This window comes from Anopheles moucheti, chromosome 3 (assembly GCF_943734755.1).
Source record: "Anopheles moucheti chromosome 3, idAnoMoucSN_F20_07, whole genome shotgun sequence".
Lineage (NCBI taxonomy): Eukaryota > Metazoa > Arthropoda > Insecta > Diptera > Culicidae > Anopheles > Anopheles moucheti.
The window spans coordinates 59,053,655-59,070,953 of NC_069141.1; the positions used below are offsets into that span (position 1 = coordinate 59,053,655).

Consider the following 17,299-nt stretch of genomic DNA (forward strand, 5'->3'; position numbering starts at 1 on the left):
TTAGAATATATTTATAAAAAAAGAGCTAATCATAATTATTTACAGCTTATTATAGTAATTTAGATATAAACTTCAAAAACCATTTTATTAATAAAATTATATTCAACAAATAATTCAAATAAACAAAAGATTGATGAATTTAAAAAAAAAATAAAAAAACATACATGTATACAAATAACATAAAAAAGTACAAACTAAAAATTGCCATATTGGGAGAGATTAGAATTAACTTACTTTATCAAATGAATCATCACAATAAGCAATAGAACGATTAAAATGATTTAACAAAGTACTTAGAGACGCCATGTTTTCTTACATACACAAAGGCACACTACGTTTGGCAAAAATAATTTTAAAAAACCTTAAATAAAGACCTTAACACCGTGTTGTTCCCAAGCCACAGTGAAGAAGAAATGATTAAAAGGCAGTCAACAAAACACACAAAGAACCAGAATGAATAAGCGCTATAAAAATTTATGATGCATGGAGATTGAAATAATTGAATTACAGAATTAATGAATCTATCCGCAAGACAATAATTCGCCACTCCATATGATTCACTTACAATCAATTTCCACATTGACTGTTTAACCGTGGTCAACCAGCAGCATCGCTTCTCGATCGTTTCGCGCTGCAGAAGCGGGAAGCGAAAACAGTAGCCACCATCAACTTGGCTTACTTTCATTTTACTTCCCCCGGATGGAGCGGTCTCCGATAGCCCTTTTTTTTCGCACCCGGCCTGGGCCGCGGAGTTTCGCGTTTGACCCTGTTCTTGACCGAGGCCAAGATCAGTCCAATCTGATCTGACCGGACCGAAAAACCAGCCCCGAATTGAACGGTGGCGGAAAGGGAACGCACGCAACAGCAAGCCCAAACGAAAAAAAAAATGGTAAACCTTTCCCATGTTCGGCAGCGACAACATTTCAAGGTGGTCCCTCTCACTCACCGGCCTGTACAGACACACACACACGCAGGCGCAAAACGCACGGCAAGGTGCAGCAATTTCGCCTCGAAACAATCAATCAGTCGTCAATCTGATTGGCGAAGTCGATCGGCGATCGGTCCCACCTCGTTTATCCCAACCCGTTTTACGAAGCGCGAACGCCATGGCCACGCGGCGGCCGTGTACAAAATGGCAACCTCTTGTGTATGAAAATGTCCACCACCGAGCCGAGCACAATTATAAGCAGGGGTAGCAAACATAAAAAAACACAAGCGTTCCAGCTAGCGTTCAGTAGCAGTAAAATGATGCTCTTTCTCCTTCAATGTCTTTACCGTGCGATGATTAGCAGCTGATGGCTAGAGACCTAGAGGCCTTAGAGGCAAGACCTAGAGATGACAATTCTGTTCGGCCCGACTACAATCATACACTCGTAACCCTCCAGTACAGCGCGCACACCAGTGGATGGTGGTTTATCAGTTGCAGTGTGCCGTCCTGCTTCCACTCGCTCGCTCGCTCGCTCGCTCACTTACATCCGATCCTCCGATGGTGGAGATTGGCGTAGGTCATCGTAGTGTTAGCTCCACGAGTCACGCAATGCCTATATCACACAACAACGCTGCGGGCTGCGGGCTGCGGAAAGGCCCGAGTGGACGGCAGGAATGCGCAAAATTGAGCGCCACCATCGCAAACACCTGATCGCTCGTCCCGGAGGGTGTAATGGAGGGTGTGACGCGGGGAGTCGATCAGACAACGGGGAGCTAGAATGGGTAGTTCTGAGGTTACGCGTGCGGGGTCCGCGCACCAGCACGGACGTTTGGACGGCTCGTTTCGGACAGGCTCAGTTCCAAACCGTACGCCGCCGCGAACAGTTCGTTTCAGTTCATGTGCTGTCCGTCGTCGCGCACAGACCCGTCTCGTTCGATTGCCGTGATTGAGTGACCCTGTCGTTGGGGTTTTTGGGGTGCCTTCGACTCGTACGTGCTGTTTGTAAGCTACGAGAGGCGTCGGGGAACCGCATACATAGCGTGTGTTCTAGAGAAACAGTGGTGCGGTGTGCTGTGTGTCCAATAGCTCCAAGATTTTCTTTCATCCCCTGGTAGTATTATCAATCAGTATTAACGCGTCTGTTGGGCAGTTGTGATAAGTTCTGTAAGGAAAGCGAAACTCTCCACGGAAACAAACATGAAGGAAGTTCCAGTCAATGGTCATCTGCATCTGAGCAACGGCAACGGTACTGTCGCCGAGTCGGCAACTCACACCAACGGGAGCACCAACGGTTACGCAGGACACAATGGCACCAGCAATGGCAGTACCTCCAATGGATGCTCCTCCAAAAAGCAATCGGCCAAATGTACCTGCAACAAGTCGGGGCTGGAAAATGGCAGCGACACAAACAACAACCAAGGTAAGCCGATCGCGTTCGCGTGCTCCTTCCGGATGGCGCGTGAACATGAAGGGCATGCATGTTGCTGCTCAGGTGCAGCACAATCTCCACTTCCAGATAACTTCCAGACAAAGAGACAACTTCCACAAGTCATTAAAGTCCACTGCGCTGCTGCTCGCACACGCCGGGTGATCTTATATAATTGCCAGCAAACAATCCGGTCACAATTCCCCAGCTGGCCCAGCACCGATCGATCTGGTGGCAATTAGACATACCGATGTCGAATGTGACACTCAGCCATTCAGCCTCACTCGCTCAGCTGATTCTGCTATGAATTATTGAAATATGATAAACTCTTCTCACTGGGAAATAGTTTGAATTTCTGCCAGTGTTTTAGTAGATCTGTTAGTGTGTGCCACATGGGGGGGACCATGGGACGGGTTGCGTGAAGCAAGCTTTTTATGTTCAGCAAACTTTGGAACGTGACGAACCATGCTTTTTTGCACATCATTTTGCCCGTTCTGCAACAAGTTTCCGATTGCCTGGCCGGTTACCGCGGGTGTGCGTGTGTGTGTGTGTGGGAGGAAGAACTCGGTCGAGCAAACTTGTTCTGCACGCACGGACCACTTCTAGACGCCTGCCGGAAGTTGGCGAACGTCTTGACCTTGGCCCGGTTTCGGGTGACGCTTGCGTACAGCGCAGCCTGCAGCGGGTATATGTTCTAAAAAGGCGTAATGACTCATGCAAACGGATGTGTGAAAGCTTTTAAGTGCGGTTGATTTATTCCCCTTGTGCTTTGAGCCGTGTGCGAATGCGAGTCTGTTGACCTGTTTCGCAGCGACATTCTAAAATATAGACAGCGTTCTGTTCGGGATTTGATTGTGCAATAGGTAGATGCCGTTGAGTCATCATGCGGGAAGTGATTTCACGACGAGCGTGTGCGAAAGCGTGAGTGATGCATTTGAACGTACGCAGTAAATCCCCGGTTTGGGTTGGATTTCACACCAAGTGGTACGAAAGTTGCGTGACATAGCAACGATGGGAAAGAGCGGGAATTCCCTACAAAAACCATTCCCCGATAGCAAGATATTGAGTGCTAGCTCGGGCCCCGTTGGGTCGATGAATTCTCATACGTTGTTTATAGTTTACATTCAATACTATACTTTTTTAAATAGACGAGATCTTAGTTTTACATCTTCAACAATAGATGTCACTTTGAGCTGATCTTAGCACTTTTTTGCAGCTACACTTTATTCAGCACTTTTTTGTTGATCATATTTGTGCTGCTTTAATATCAGCACTGTGCTCCCCTCACAGTCCATAAGCTAGCATGACTAGAGCCTCCTCAAAGCCTCCTTGGACTTGAAGCCTCCTCAAAGTTATGTATAAAATACAGTACAGATTGAGGAGATTGAATTCGCCCGCAGTTTGAACCCAGCAAAAGAGATGCTCTTCATGTTTCAAAACAAAAATTAACATTTTAATTACTTTAACCCAAATATGTTCTGCCTCAAATGTCATCACAAAAAAAGATTTATGTTAAAAAATTGTTACTTTCTGCTCGAGATGCTTTGCATTATGTGCATCATCTATATCATCCCTGTCATCATTGGGATCTAATTAGGATTTATCTTAGATTGAGTTGAGTAAATGTGTATGCATTACACATCGCAAAGAGTTACAAATTTTAAATATTTTCCCATGAACACGTTGACCACCAATTTTAGCCAACAAAACCGCTCAAAATTAATCGAAAAAGTTACACGAAAATGAGTCTATTGTGAAAACGCGATAAATCAATGCAAAATTCAAAAGTGATCTTTTGAATCGATTTTTTTTAAATAAAACTTTTATCGCACCACATCGCAAGAAATGCTGCTCTAGAGCGAACCCTGAGACCTGATGGAGAATTTCGTTAAAAAAGCTTGTTAGTCAACGTGTTCAGTATCCCACAGCTCATCGATCAATTCTGAATAAACTCTTAACATCACTCTGTTGTGAAAATCCTTTTCATCGTCCATCGTTCCATGGGTACCACACGCCAAGGATGTATGTAATGCCCATCAGATGTCTGATGCTGACAGGCACTTCACGTCCCTATGTCCATACAGAAGACATTTGGCTTTCATCTCACAAATCCTCACGGGTGAGAGACTGCGATGAGTACCCGGTAATGGTGAAGAAATCACAATAATTTATCAGATTGCTGCTCAAATCACAAGTCGGAAAATCAGAAATATCTCGCTCTCTCTCTCTCTGTGTGCCTCTCTCTCTTTTTTTGTCTTTCTGAAAGCATTATTGATTTCTATCAACCAAACCAAAACAGAGCAGGATGCTGAATGTAGTACAATGGGGATACGTAGAGAATACGGAATGAAATAGCGTAGAGCTTTCCTATAAATCATTGCTATTCCGTAGTGAAGTTTTGTCCCCGTTCGTGACACATAACCATCACCGTTTAGCACACTTGAATAGCCTTGGATTTGGAAAATTTAAAGTAACCATACCACTCGCACTGCTGTCACAGCATTCAGTCATCCGTGTCTCCTCCGCCTGAGGAGTTTTTTTTTTCTTGCTTCCTTCCTGTCTTCACACTAGCTTCTAGCGCACAAATGCCCTTGTGCTGGTCAATCAAATCCAAGTGAAAACGACTCTCGCAGTGAACGAAACAACTACTACCACAGCAACAATAAAACAACCCAAACAGTTGCAAATGGTCGCCATTTTATAACGACACCTGTAAAATCATCACATTTTCCATCCACCAGTAAACGAAGTTGTTCCGATCGATCGGTCACATATATACTCACACAAAACCAGAAACTATCGGTGTGGAATCAGGGGGAAGTTGTTGTGGACCCCGTTGTGGTGCGGTGTTAAGTCGAGCGACAGGCGATTAAAAATGATTACACACCCTCTCGCCGCGAACGCCACACAGGCCACGCCGCGTGTCCAGTTGGTGTGAGGGTTACCCCGATGAAGGTAGCTCAATACTTGAAAACCAAACACAACTGTCGACAATGCTGATTATTCCTCCAGCTGGCGCCCAAGACACGCTCAGCAACAGCGTAACAACACGTGGTTTGGGATTTGAAATTGTGATTTCATTTTTGCTCCAAAAACCGGTCCGTAAGCCCGATAAGGGGTACTACTGTTGGTAGTGTTCAGCTCAGCAATTCGGTGCCTTAAAGCTGTTGTACAAATAAGAGCAGCAAAACACAGTGACAATAAGACTTGTTTGCGTTTGAAAGAATATCAACAGGTTGTTGTTTGGGGAACAAAAAAGAATAATTAAATATGCGCTCCTGAAGCTTGCTCTAACGTCAACCTGTTGCTTCTAAGAGACTTCCATTTTAGGATGGAAGAGATGATGTACTTAGTACAATATCAATTACCCTAAAGTAGGCAATAATTGAAACAAAAATAATTACTATTCATTAAATTGTTAAGCAATTCAACATTTAATTAAAACCGCGTTGTGAACAATTTCTTGCGCGATAACTGTCAATTAGCTAATCAAAACAAACTCACCATAGCAACGGCTTGTTTACTACGTTTAGCATGCTAAGTTTTGTTCACCTCGTTCTTCATCTCGCACAATTTCGCAACTGTCGCAAAAAAGCTTCAATCTACTGCGAAGACAAAACAAAAACACATCTATTTAATGCTGGCTCGTTATTGTACAAAGTAAAATCACTGCTGTAAATAATTCCTTCACGGTGTTCAAGCGTACAGCAAAACAAATAAAAATCCCCAACCACTGACCACATTGCTCACCTCATCTCACTGCGTGAGAGAGCCATTGTCAACAATGAGAAAACTGCTCAATGGTAAGAGAGACGAAAACCATGAGCAAAGGATTCGTACCAATGCGAATCGTGCCTTTCAAACGCACACTAGCAGTGGAGTACGGAAGAGTTTGTAAATAATTCAAGAAACATTTATATTTCAACACTTAGTAAATTTTATCAAGCTGCCGTTTTGATTAGCAGTGCAATTGATCTTAAGTGATAACTTTGATACTTTTAATGCTAACTATTTTTCTTTTTTAATTTTTTTTTAACTTTTAAAGTGTTAAAAGTGTAATGTATTGATGTCAATATTTTGTAACAACAGTATCAAATAGTGTAATGTAATATGTTCTCCAAAAATTGTTTACTGCCATGTCACAATGATAATTCATTACTATTTTAATATATAACAGCTTCCTTACATGTTTTCGCACACCTCCATTCACCAAACCCTATAGTGCGTTCAAACCTCTCAAAATCTCGCCCCCCAAAGGCGCTTTCCGTAGGCAGTTCAATCCTCTCACGCAAAGCTTTCAGGCTCGCGGCAATCGGTTGGTGAGCTTGCTCACCTCACGCACTTCGCGTGCCTTTCACCAGCTTCTCATCTCGCGCGCGGGAGCCTGTTGCTTCGACAGCGCCGCCAATCACGACTAGTTGCGTTCCGACGGCGTACACAATCGGGTCTCTCGGGATTTTTTTTGTTGTAAAACGCTCCGTTTCGCCTTATCCTCTCCGTCACAGTGCGTCACTGCTGGTCAGTGACTCGAGGCGCCATCGTCCTGCTTCCGTTGTGTGTGCGCGTGTGTTTGTCTGATCCTTCTGTAGTGTTCGGTTTCCATCGATCCCAGCCCCGGTGCATGTCCCTGTCCCGTCTACGTACGCTCCGTTGCTGGTGTGTCCGTGTGTGCTGTGGCGTACCGTGTTGATCTCCGTCCATACCGGGCACGATGAGCAAGTTCGAGATTTCGGACGATGCGGACGAGCTGAACCAGGAGATCGACGATACCAACTTCCCGACGCGCTCCAACTCGATCAGCTTCGGTGCGGCCAACGGCAATGGTTCGACCGGGAGCCTCAACAACGGGTACGGTCCGTTCGCGAATCGGCGTCGGTCGAGCAGTATCCGGCGCACCGAGAGCGAGATGACCGAGGGTGACGAGAACGGGCACGGTGGGGGGCACGGGCCGGTCGATACGGGCGAGGCGGTCAATAACAACGGTGGCGAAAATGGCGCCACCTCGACCAGCGTAACGGCGATCAGCGGTGGCCTTAATCGGGCCCGACCGACGCCGATCCGCACGACCAGTTTGTCAGGTGAGGCAAGCACCGGGGCTGACCACGGTGCCACCACTAACGCCAGCAGTGCACCCCCGCTTAACAGCACACCGAGGGCCATCATGACGCCAGGTATAGGAGGGACGGGTGTGGAAGTGGCCCCCGTTCGTGAAGTTCTGTGCGGAACGACACACTCACCAAGCTTTTTCAGTATCACTTTTTTTGTTCATGGCCAATCGGTTTTAATGATCGGTGAAGTCGTTTTAGGTATTTGTGTGTGATTTTTTTTTTTGTTGCTGTTGTCGTTGTTGTGTGGTTGTGTCGTATGTGCTACTGTGCATGGTCATGTGTGTGAGTTTGTTTCCTTCGGTAAAGCCGTCGGTTTGACAAGGGTCTTCATGCAACCTGTTGCATGCATTCGGTGCATTACATTTTATTTTACATTCCATTGCTTCCAAACGCTGTTGTGCCGTTGCGATGGAATGTTTCAAGAGCAGCGGAATATCAGTAACCTTCAGGGGATTAATCTGCTTGCAGCATTACAACCACCTGGACACAAGAATCAATCCCACAAGAGCAAGCTATCGCAGCAATTATTCGTTTCTGACAAATGATTTCTATGTTTGTTTTTTGGGTAGTTAATCCGACCCATTGGGAACTTTAACCGTTGATGGATGGATTAAAGGTGGTGCTGTACTACTTTGATCCATTCTAATCTCGTCCAGACCAAAAAGCTTGCCGAAGGTCAGTGAGAGGTGAAGTTCTAAGCGAGAACAAAGAATTTGAGACAGGTTTTGAGTGTCGCGCTGCTGTATAACTGTATACTGTAACGTTTGTTAACCTTGAAACCATCTTGATAACTTCCGTAAACAGGAAGCTTTTACTTTTGAAGTTTGGGCTTAAAATTATTCCTCAATCAATCAGGTGAGCTTACAGCTAGAGCTCTTCCGAATCAGTCTTTTTGACTGTTTTACTCATCTGTTATATCAATAGTAGTAAATTTTGATATCTCTTCCTCAGATAGAACTTCAACGAAAAAAATGTTCCATAAATTAGTCCAAAACGAGTTCCCAAGAGTACACAGAACCACATTCAAACCACACCGTCTATCACGTTTGATGCAATAATTTGAACGTCCCTTACCAAACCTGTCATAGATTGATGCGCTCCATCATCCAGTGACGTCTTAATCAGGCAGAAGGAACAAAACAAAAAACACTATAATATACAAGCAACATCACACCGAAGGGAGTTCATTGAAGCCGTCAATGTTTTATTGATGTTTCACTTTCACAAGCACATCAAACACGCGCTTCGTTCGTCTATCATGTCTCGCGCGGGCATCATGGTGTCATCGGTTGTGGTTCTCCAATGCTTGGCAACACAAATATTCGTACCAGCAGCAGCTGATAATCCAAGCCCAAAACGGACAAATCAAACCCTGCACCCATCCAAGCGCCATCGTGTGAATCGCACCCAGGCGAACGTCTGGTCGGGAAGATAAGGACGATTGTTGTTTACGTACCGCTTCCCATATTTATGTTGTTTCGTAAAGAAGGCATGAAAATGGTTTTGACACATTAATCACACGTTAGCGGCCGTTTACGAAGACAGTGATTTAATTGGAAGTTTTATTGCGTCAAATGCTGCAATGAGGAGGTGAGACTCATGCCACGCACTGAAAGCGCTTTATTTATTTTATTTATTGCAAGATGTTTGCGCCCCTGCGAATCGAATCATCCACCCGTTAACACCTGTTAAGCAAACGATTATGATAATGTGTACCGTAATGCATAAAGTTATAACGTCCGACTCTGGTGTATTATCACCATCCGTGAGTCATCGCTTTCCGTGCAGCGCGCGCCATAAAGTATGCAAATACGAATGCAAATAGTGCCCGATTAACTCCTTCCTAGCTGTTTGCTGACGTTTCGGCCAGGTGCAAAAGCCCTGCAACACTTCTGACCGAACTGCATCTGGTAAGTGCCGATGGGGATTTTCCTGCTTCCCTCGTATGAATGATTCGTGGTCGGGAATTTACCCATTCCTTCCACCATTCCATTACGATGCAAATGACGTTGTCAAACGCAACCTGTGTTTGTTTGTGCAGGACTTGGATTGTTGTAATGAATAATTTATCCATGTAAACCAGTTCCCTGATAGGGATATGGGGTACCTTGGGATAGTACCAGTTGAATAGCGGAGATGCAGTCCGGTGGTGTTGTGTCTGATCCTGTGGCTGGTTGAACAAGCACCGGGAACAATGTTGTCGCAGGTGTAATCGGGCCGTCGGATAAGTGTACTGCACTGAGCTGTGCATATTAAAGTGTTCCAGCATGGCCCTAATAGTAATTCGATGGTGCTTTCGCATGTCAAGTTTGATTTTGTGCGCCTAATTTCACATCACTACCGAACCGGGGTCGCATTGCTAACGCACAACCCTCTCACGTTCACTCGTTGCAGGTCACGAAAAATGTACCTTCCACCATGATCTAGAACTCGACCACAAACCGTCGACCCGGGAGGACCTGCTGCCGCTGATGTCCAAGTCCTACCGGATGCTGCTGTCGAGCCTGGGCGAAGATCCGGAACGTCAGGGACTGCTGAAGACTCCGGAGCGGGCCGCCAAGGCAATGCTCTTCTTCACGAAGGGATACGATCAGAGTTTGGAAGGTAAGTGCCCGTGGAGCCGGAACAAGACAACCGGCGCGCATTTTGCAACTTCCAAAACCCATCAACGCTTGCGGGGAAGACTTATTTTGTGTGCCACTTTAATGAGTTTGATGTTGGCGTACAACATTAACCTTCGTGAAACACTCCACAACGTAAAGCGTCTCGTTTGCAAATGCCCAGCGTACGAAGGGGAAAAGGCTTCAAGTTGACAAAACCACCCTTAACCCCGCCGTCCCATCCCTGTTGAGGTTCCTTTCACTTCTTCAAATAAACGCAGACACGATACGCGCGGCTCGACTGGAGCGCAAATGATGCGGGTCGTTCGTCTTCTCGTCGGTTTTCAGTTCGCTTATCATCTGATGCCCGCAGTTCGCTCCACTGCTACACGCCTAAGGAGTATATCCTTAATGTTTTGTGTGGCTTTTTTGGTTTTTTGCTCGGAAATGGATCAAAGTGTTGACATGCTGCGTCATGCAAACTGTCCCGTCCCGGCCCAGCTCTATGGCGCTCCACTTGAACAAACAAACGCAGCCACAAACGCTCGAACCGAACGAAGCCGAAAGCTGGAAGCCCTTGAGCGTCCGAAACGTTGGCAAATAGACTGGCTTCGTATCGACATTCCGGATCCGGGGCATCGGGATCGGGATTGGGTTTTGGCGGGGAGGGGAGTAGATGGTATCTTACGCACTTGCCCTGGTCACGGTTCGGAGTGATCCGTTTCACCGTCCATTGAAGACGTTTAACTCAATTATGTGATAGAACGGGTTGTATTGGTGGCAGCAACTGAAAAGCGATAAAATTGATGATACAAGGGTTTCGTTCCCTGTTAATGAATTGACAAAATATTGTTTTATGTTGGTGGTAGTTGGATCATTTACTTTTGCTTGGACTCTCCTTCATTACGTTAGGATGGTAAGTTGTATAGCGAATATTGGTTTTTGTCTTACGTTATTCATTGCAATGAAGTTGATTATTAATTCTGATCTTGTTTTACCTAACTTACATGCTTTATAATAAGCAAATCAAACAGAAATTTTACTGTACAATTTAAAATAGGTGCATAAAAAGAAATAACAATAATACTTCATAAGATGTCAATAGATTGATGTAACAGAGCCTGGCTTGTTGATTTAAAAAAAATCATTTAAGCAAAAGCAATGGTTGCGAATACTTTAAAAAGTCCAATGCACAATCTAACTTATGAACTCTTTTCATATTTTAGTAATCCTGTTATGTTTGTTCTTTAAATGACTGGAAGCTGATGTTTTTTTAAATAATTGTTACAATATTTTCGTTACGTTATAGCTGACAATTTATGATGATGACGAGTTGATTTAATATTTTATTTTCTTATTTATATTATATTTATATTTTATTTTATATTTATTTAATCATATTTATTCTTATTTAATTTCTAATTTCTTATTTGACTATTTTCTGTTGTTCAGTTTTCCATTTAAAGAGCATTTGTTTTCTAAAAGTGATTTAACGTTCTCTACTTAAAGGATAGACGATTCCTTAAAGGATAAACGAAATACATACTTTAATTTCATTCTAAAAAAAAATATAGTGTCCACGTGTAAAAGTTTTTAAAGATCTATTGCTTTTTTGAACATTTTTGTGTTCTATTTCGTTCTATTTATGTATTACCATTTACAATACATTTTCTAAATCTCTTCAGCAGTTGATTTGAGCAAAATTTAGCAATTTACCGCACATTTGACATCTTGTTGTAAGTTAAGAAAAAGTATGAGCCTTCTACAGCTGCTGCTGCCATGAAATGTTCCATTTTACATCCACAATTGAAATTCATGCTTAACCTTACAATTACTTTGAACATCAGCACTAGTGGCTAATCTGTGCTGCAAAAGTTCTGCCTGGGAGAGTTTCTAAAACAATACAAAGAAGTATTATTCCCACCAGTAGCAAACCCCCATGAATGTTACGAAACTTGTGGTCTCTGCTGTGGACGTCCAACAGGATGGCAAGGCAGTCATCCCTGGCCTGGGACTATGACACTTTAACATTTCGTATTTATTATTCACTTAAAGTTCAACTCCAAAACTTCATCCGCCACAGTCTTCGGTCCACAGTTTGGTGATGGTGCCGACTTCTGTGCACTGTTTGCAATGCTGCCGGCAACTTTTATGTTCCTAGTGGCCAGAATTGCATCTGCTGCACTCACTCGCCCACACAAACACTGAGTTGCAGTGTGGAACCTTGTGCAAATGAAATTAAATCTTCGTTTTCATCCCGACTGCTCGGAACACACGCCGGCCTTTTGTTCCTATTCTTTGTAGAAACGTTTACTTGCGCCATGTGCACTATTGTTGCGCGTTGTATGATTTTCTGTCCCGTTTTAATGCCGCTTGCCTACTTCCGGCTGATATGCGGCGAATGCGAACGAACTGGCTGTTCAACTTCTGCTCGTACAGTCTAATAACGCCTGGCAGGACATGAAGGCAGTGATTTTCCCTTGGAAACTGAGCGGACTCACATTTATGAAGCTATATTTACCTACACGGCCACCGGGCGACGGAAGACAATGGCTCTAAGCGATGCTCAACTGCAGCTGAAATGGCTGCCGAGGGGGTATGGGGGTGTAGTTCTGGCGCGGTACATGGGTAAATATGAGAAACGACCAATTTCCACTTGCTTCGTTGGGAAAGTGTCGTGTAAAGTGCAGTAATGCGCTCCGGGGGGAGCAATCTTTGTGCTGCCCGTACAAGTGTAGTGTACGGAGAGGTTTTATAGTAGGACGTACCTTTAATCTAATCACGTCTATGATTGGAGCAATCGATGTTTGAATGGTTGAAACGATGGAAGTTTTACTGCCAAAGGATCAGGTCGATTGCAGTTTGGACTTGTTTAATACTCCTTTGGTTATTGAAATGTTTTGTCGAATTTTATATTTAAGAGAAAATAAATGTTAAAGTATATATTTATTTGAACTTGGTTCCTAGGTTTAGCTGACTCTTATACTATTTCCTTGTTTTCATAAATTTACCACTTAGTTTTCAATTTGTTTTCTAATTATTTTCTCTTCAATTATTTTCGTAAGCTACATTTCTATATTGTTTTACTTATTTCTACTTACATCACTTTAGCGTTTAGTAAATTTTTAATAAAGTTTTAATCTGTTTTAGTAAATTTAATTTGATTGTTTATTAGTTTCGTTTCTGTTTGTTTTAGTTTTTTCACATTATATCTTTGTTTGTTTGTATTGTTTAAGTATTGTTTGTGTGTTTTATATTGTTTTTCTTTTAATTTATATTTTATTCGTTGCTTGATTCTTGTTTAATTTTTATTCATTTATAGATGATTCGGCATTTGTGTAAATGTATTTTTTTTTCGATGCTCCAGTTACAATGTAATACACAACTAATACTTTGTTTAACTCTGTCAATAACATTAACTTTTGATTTGAAAATTTGATCAACATTGTACAACTATAAAAAATATCGCACTGTATCAATCAGCAATCATCTAAAAAGACCTTCAACCTTTCCTTAAGTACATTTCGGCGTTACATTCTGTGCGCTGATGAGGTTTCTTCATCCTCTGCAGCATCGTACAGATGAGAAATTGACGATAAAATGGTATAAGCACGTAGCAGGACGTGTTGCAAACCGTGCTTGCCATTGCCACTTACTTTATATCCTTCGCCCTCTTGCAGGGAACTTGTTACACACATTCCCATTTCTCATTCTCATCTCGTAAAAAAAAAAGCACAAGGATGGAAGAAGGCAGAATTCCTGGTTTCTGGCAAAGAACTACCAACCGTGAAGGAAAAGCGCGCTGAGCCTTGTCAAACCATTCACTCTATGCTCACGTTCCATTTTTCCCTTTTTGCAAAACCTTTTCAAGATGCGTTTTCCTGCTCCGAATGAGCTGGGAAATAAGGCAACCGAATGCGGTAGCGAATGTTTTTGCTGGTTGCCTTTCGCTAGGACGCCTCTTAACACTTCGACCGTGTCGGGATGATTTTTCCTACAAGTCGACTATATTTTCCTGCTACTCTTTCCTCCTCCGTATTCACTCACCGAAGCGCCGAGGACCGGATATGAGGCAAGAGTTGCTTGAAGATGTAACGAAAATGCGTGAGAAGCACGAAGACTATTCTTTATTCCACTATTCTGCTTGTCTAACGTGAGGAAAAAGGTTTTACCGATTCTCTTGTTGCTGGTTTGGGCAAAGGGTGCTGTTTGATTTGGAGCATTTTATTTGCTTGCCATCTATTCAAGTACGAGTACACTTCCAATGGAATGCCTTTATGTTTTTTTTCGGTGATCCTGTTTGAAGTGTTTTGATTGTACGCGCCAGGAAGAAGGCAGATAAAGGGAAATGTATTTACTTTCAAATACATGAAAGTCGATTGTCGATTATCCTTTCGCTAAACACGATGATATTTTTATTGCACCGCTTCTAGCTTTCAGTTTGGAAGTTTTTGTAAATAAAATGTGTGTACAATGTGTGTTTTTTTTTTTTTAATTTTTAATTATTAAGGGCAGTTTTCTGTCTCCCATTCATACAAAACATCAGCAATCCATTATTTAAACCTATTATGGCACGGATTAAACCAAGTGTGTTTTTATGGAAACGCCTAAAAGTATGCAATCGCATGCTGCTTGATTTTGAGGAGACGTTTCATAAGACGTTAGAAAACGGTGATGCCCAGTGGGATCAGATGATATTCAACGAAAATTCATGAAATGGCATATAAAAACAAAGCAAATGCTTGCTTATTACATTAAATGCGTTTTAATCATCATCGCAGTGTTAATATCTACATCTGCTTCCTTTGTCTTTTCCAGAGGCCTTGAACGGTGCCGTTTTCGACGAGGATCACGACGAAATGGTCGTGGTGAAGGACATCGAAATGTTCTCCATGTGTGAACACCATCTGGTACCGTTCTACGGTAAAGTTTCGATCGGTTACTTGCCCTGCAAGAAGATTCTCGGGCTAAGCAAGCTGGCTAGGTATGAGTAGATACGATGATAGAACTAAATGATATTCTCAATTCTTCAAGATAATTAATTGCGTGTCTTCCACCATGCTCGTGGCCGGCAGAATTGTGGAAATCTTTTCACGCCGTCTTCAGGTGCAGGAACGGTTGACCAAGCAAATCGCCGTCGCTGTTACTCAGGCCGTACAACCGGCGGGCGTTGCTGTCATCATTGAAGGAGTGTAAGTATTTGTGACGTTTACCCAATCCACGGACACACGAAGATATCTTTTATTGTATCTTGCTATCCACAGACACATGTGCATGGTGATGCGAGGTGTACAGAAGATCAACAGCAAAACGGTCACCTCGACCATGCTGGGTGTTTTCCGGGATGATCCGAAAACACGCGAAGAGTTCCTGACGCTCTGTAACAACAAGTGAGTCCGTATCCTGCATCGGTCGCCGTCCCAAACTGTTACTGTCCCGGCGGTGATCGATGATTCCGGCAACAGGAAGGAGTATTAAGAAGGGGGACGATCGTCCTCGTGCAACTCGTTTAGGGAATCCGATTAGGGAACATACACTCATACCGATATACTCGATTTTAGCTGCCAGTTTGGAGATTTTAGGCTATTTTTGTTTTGGTACAATGCAGTGAAAATGGGAATGGAAGGAGCATGTTTTAAAACACAGCAAAAGCCACATTGAAATATTATTATCTTATCCATTGTTGTTGTAAATGTGTGTGTGCATACTTCGTGTGTGCATACTTGTCGTGTCCAATGCTTTCGTGAAAAGAAGGACAATAAGTAGCAGTTTACCTAATCTCATCGATTAAATCGTTGCTCTCTACACACAGCGGGAAGAATACGGTTATACCGATGCATCCACGCAACATACGAAACATTTTAAACAATACAAAGTAAGACATAAACGCAACTGTTATAAAATTCAATAAAAAGCAAAGCATTGTAAATGTGAGTGAACGTACCGTGTATTGCTATCCTTAAACTGTTTAGTATTAGGATGTTTATACGTATTTTTGAAACTGGTAATTGTCACGCGAATGGGTCCAAATGTTATCGATTTGAATAAAACAAAATCAAGCGCCATTCACTTGAGTCGTCAAAATATATTGTATACACCGCACAGGAGACAACCTTTTATTGTTGTTTGTTGAAGTATATGCAATGGAAGATTGGTGTTGATTGGAATTGAAATCGTAAGAAAGTACTAAGAAGGAGGAAAAAACAACGCCAAACTTTAAACGTTCTGTTCGGAAGGTCTTAATATACAACGATTGCTAAAAGAGTTCATATACACAGTGCGCTATGATATTGATAGCTCAAAACCACCCGGTCCCTGAAATGTACTGCAAACCGCAACGTTAAATTCAGAGCAAGGAACTTATATGTAATGGCGGATCGGATAGGAGACATTCTGACTCCAAGAGAGCAGCCTATGAAATATTGTTGTTATACTAGCTGTTATGTCCATACGTGAATAAATAAGTGAATAAACGTAAACGAACATCAAATTCACTGCCTTATACATCTTTCTTTATGTCTATAATCTTTATTATTTGTACTATTTTCAATATAATGAACTAAATGAAACAACACATTCAAAACAAAACTCGATTACCCTTCTAAGGCATAGTACCCATAGATGCAAGTAAAGCGTATTGCATATAAAAAGGCGAAAAAATTCTAATACTTGCATAACTTCAGGCGTTCTAATTTTCATTATACCTGCATTCAATTGCGTCACGAGCAATCAGTATTGCGCAAGTATTGCCCACAACGAAACATGAAAACGAAAACAAAATGCTTGCCTTGTACAGCAATTTTGCTCAAAAACAACCAAAAGGTATGCAATGTTTAAACACTAACTTTCCCGTTGGTTGAAAAAAAATTCTTTGAAAACTACCGGTTTCTGAATGTATAATACCAGGAGAGCATCCACGGCAGAAACAGCACCTTGTACATAAATTTTGCTCGAAAACCACCGAAAAACTGCTTCAAAACTACCAGTATACGAATGTATAGTACCAGGAAAGCATACCACGGAAGAGGTAGCACTTAGTTTTAGAAGCAGTTTTCCGGTGGTTTTCGAGCAAAATTGCTGTACTAGGTGCTACCTCTTCCGTGGTATGCTCTCCTGGTACTGAACATTCGAAAATCGGTAGTTTTTGAAGCAGTTTTTCGGTGATTTTCGAGCGAAATTGCTGTACTAGGCGCTACCTCTTCCGTGGTATGCTCTCCTGGTACTAAACATTCGAAAA

At 42.6% G+C, this 17,299-nt stretch overlaps 1 protein-coding gene across 3 annotated transcripts; it reads left to right on the forward strand.

The window, feature by feature from the left end:
- The first annotated feature begins 1,817 nt into the window (after window positions 1-1,817).
- Window positions 1,818-16,541, forward strand: LOC128305897 (GTP cyclohydrolase 1). 3 transcript variants are annotated; one of them, XM_053043528.1, is made up of 5 exons: window positions 1,818-2,348; window positions 9,857-10,066; window positions 14,881-15,046; window positions 15,138-15,254; window positions 15,327-16,541. In XM_053043528.1, the coding sequence occupies exons 1-5, from the start codon at window positions 2,126-2,128 to the stop codon at window positions 15,454-15,456; spliced, it is 846 nt and encodes a 281-aa protein (XP_052899488.1). In that variant the 5' UTR covers window positions 1,818-2,125; the 3' UTR covers window positions 15,457-16,541. The 3 variants fall into 3 exon arrangements, with proteins under 3 accessions (XP_052899488.1, XP_052899486.1, XP_052899487.1); XM_053043526.1 differs by lacking the exon at window positions 1,818-2,348 and adding an exon at window positions 6,790-7,525; XM_053043527.1 differs by lacking the exon at window positions 1,818-2,348 and adding an exon at window positions 6,790-7,432.
- Window positions 16,542-17,299: the final 758 nt, after the last annotated feature.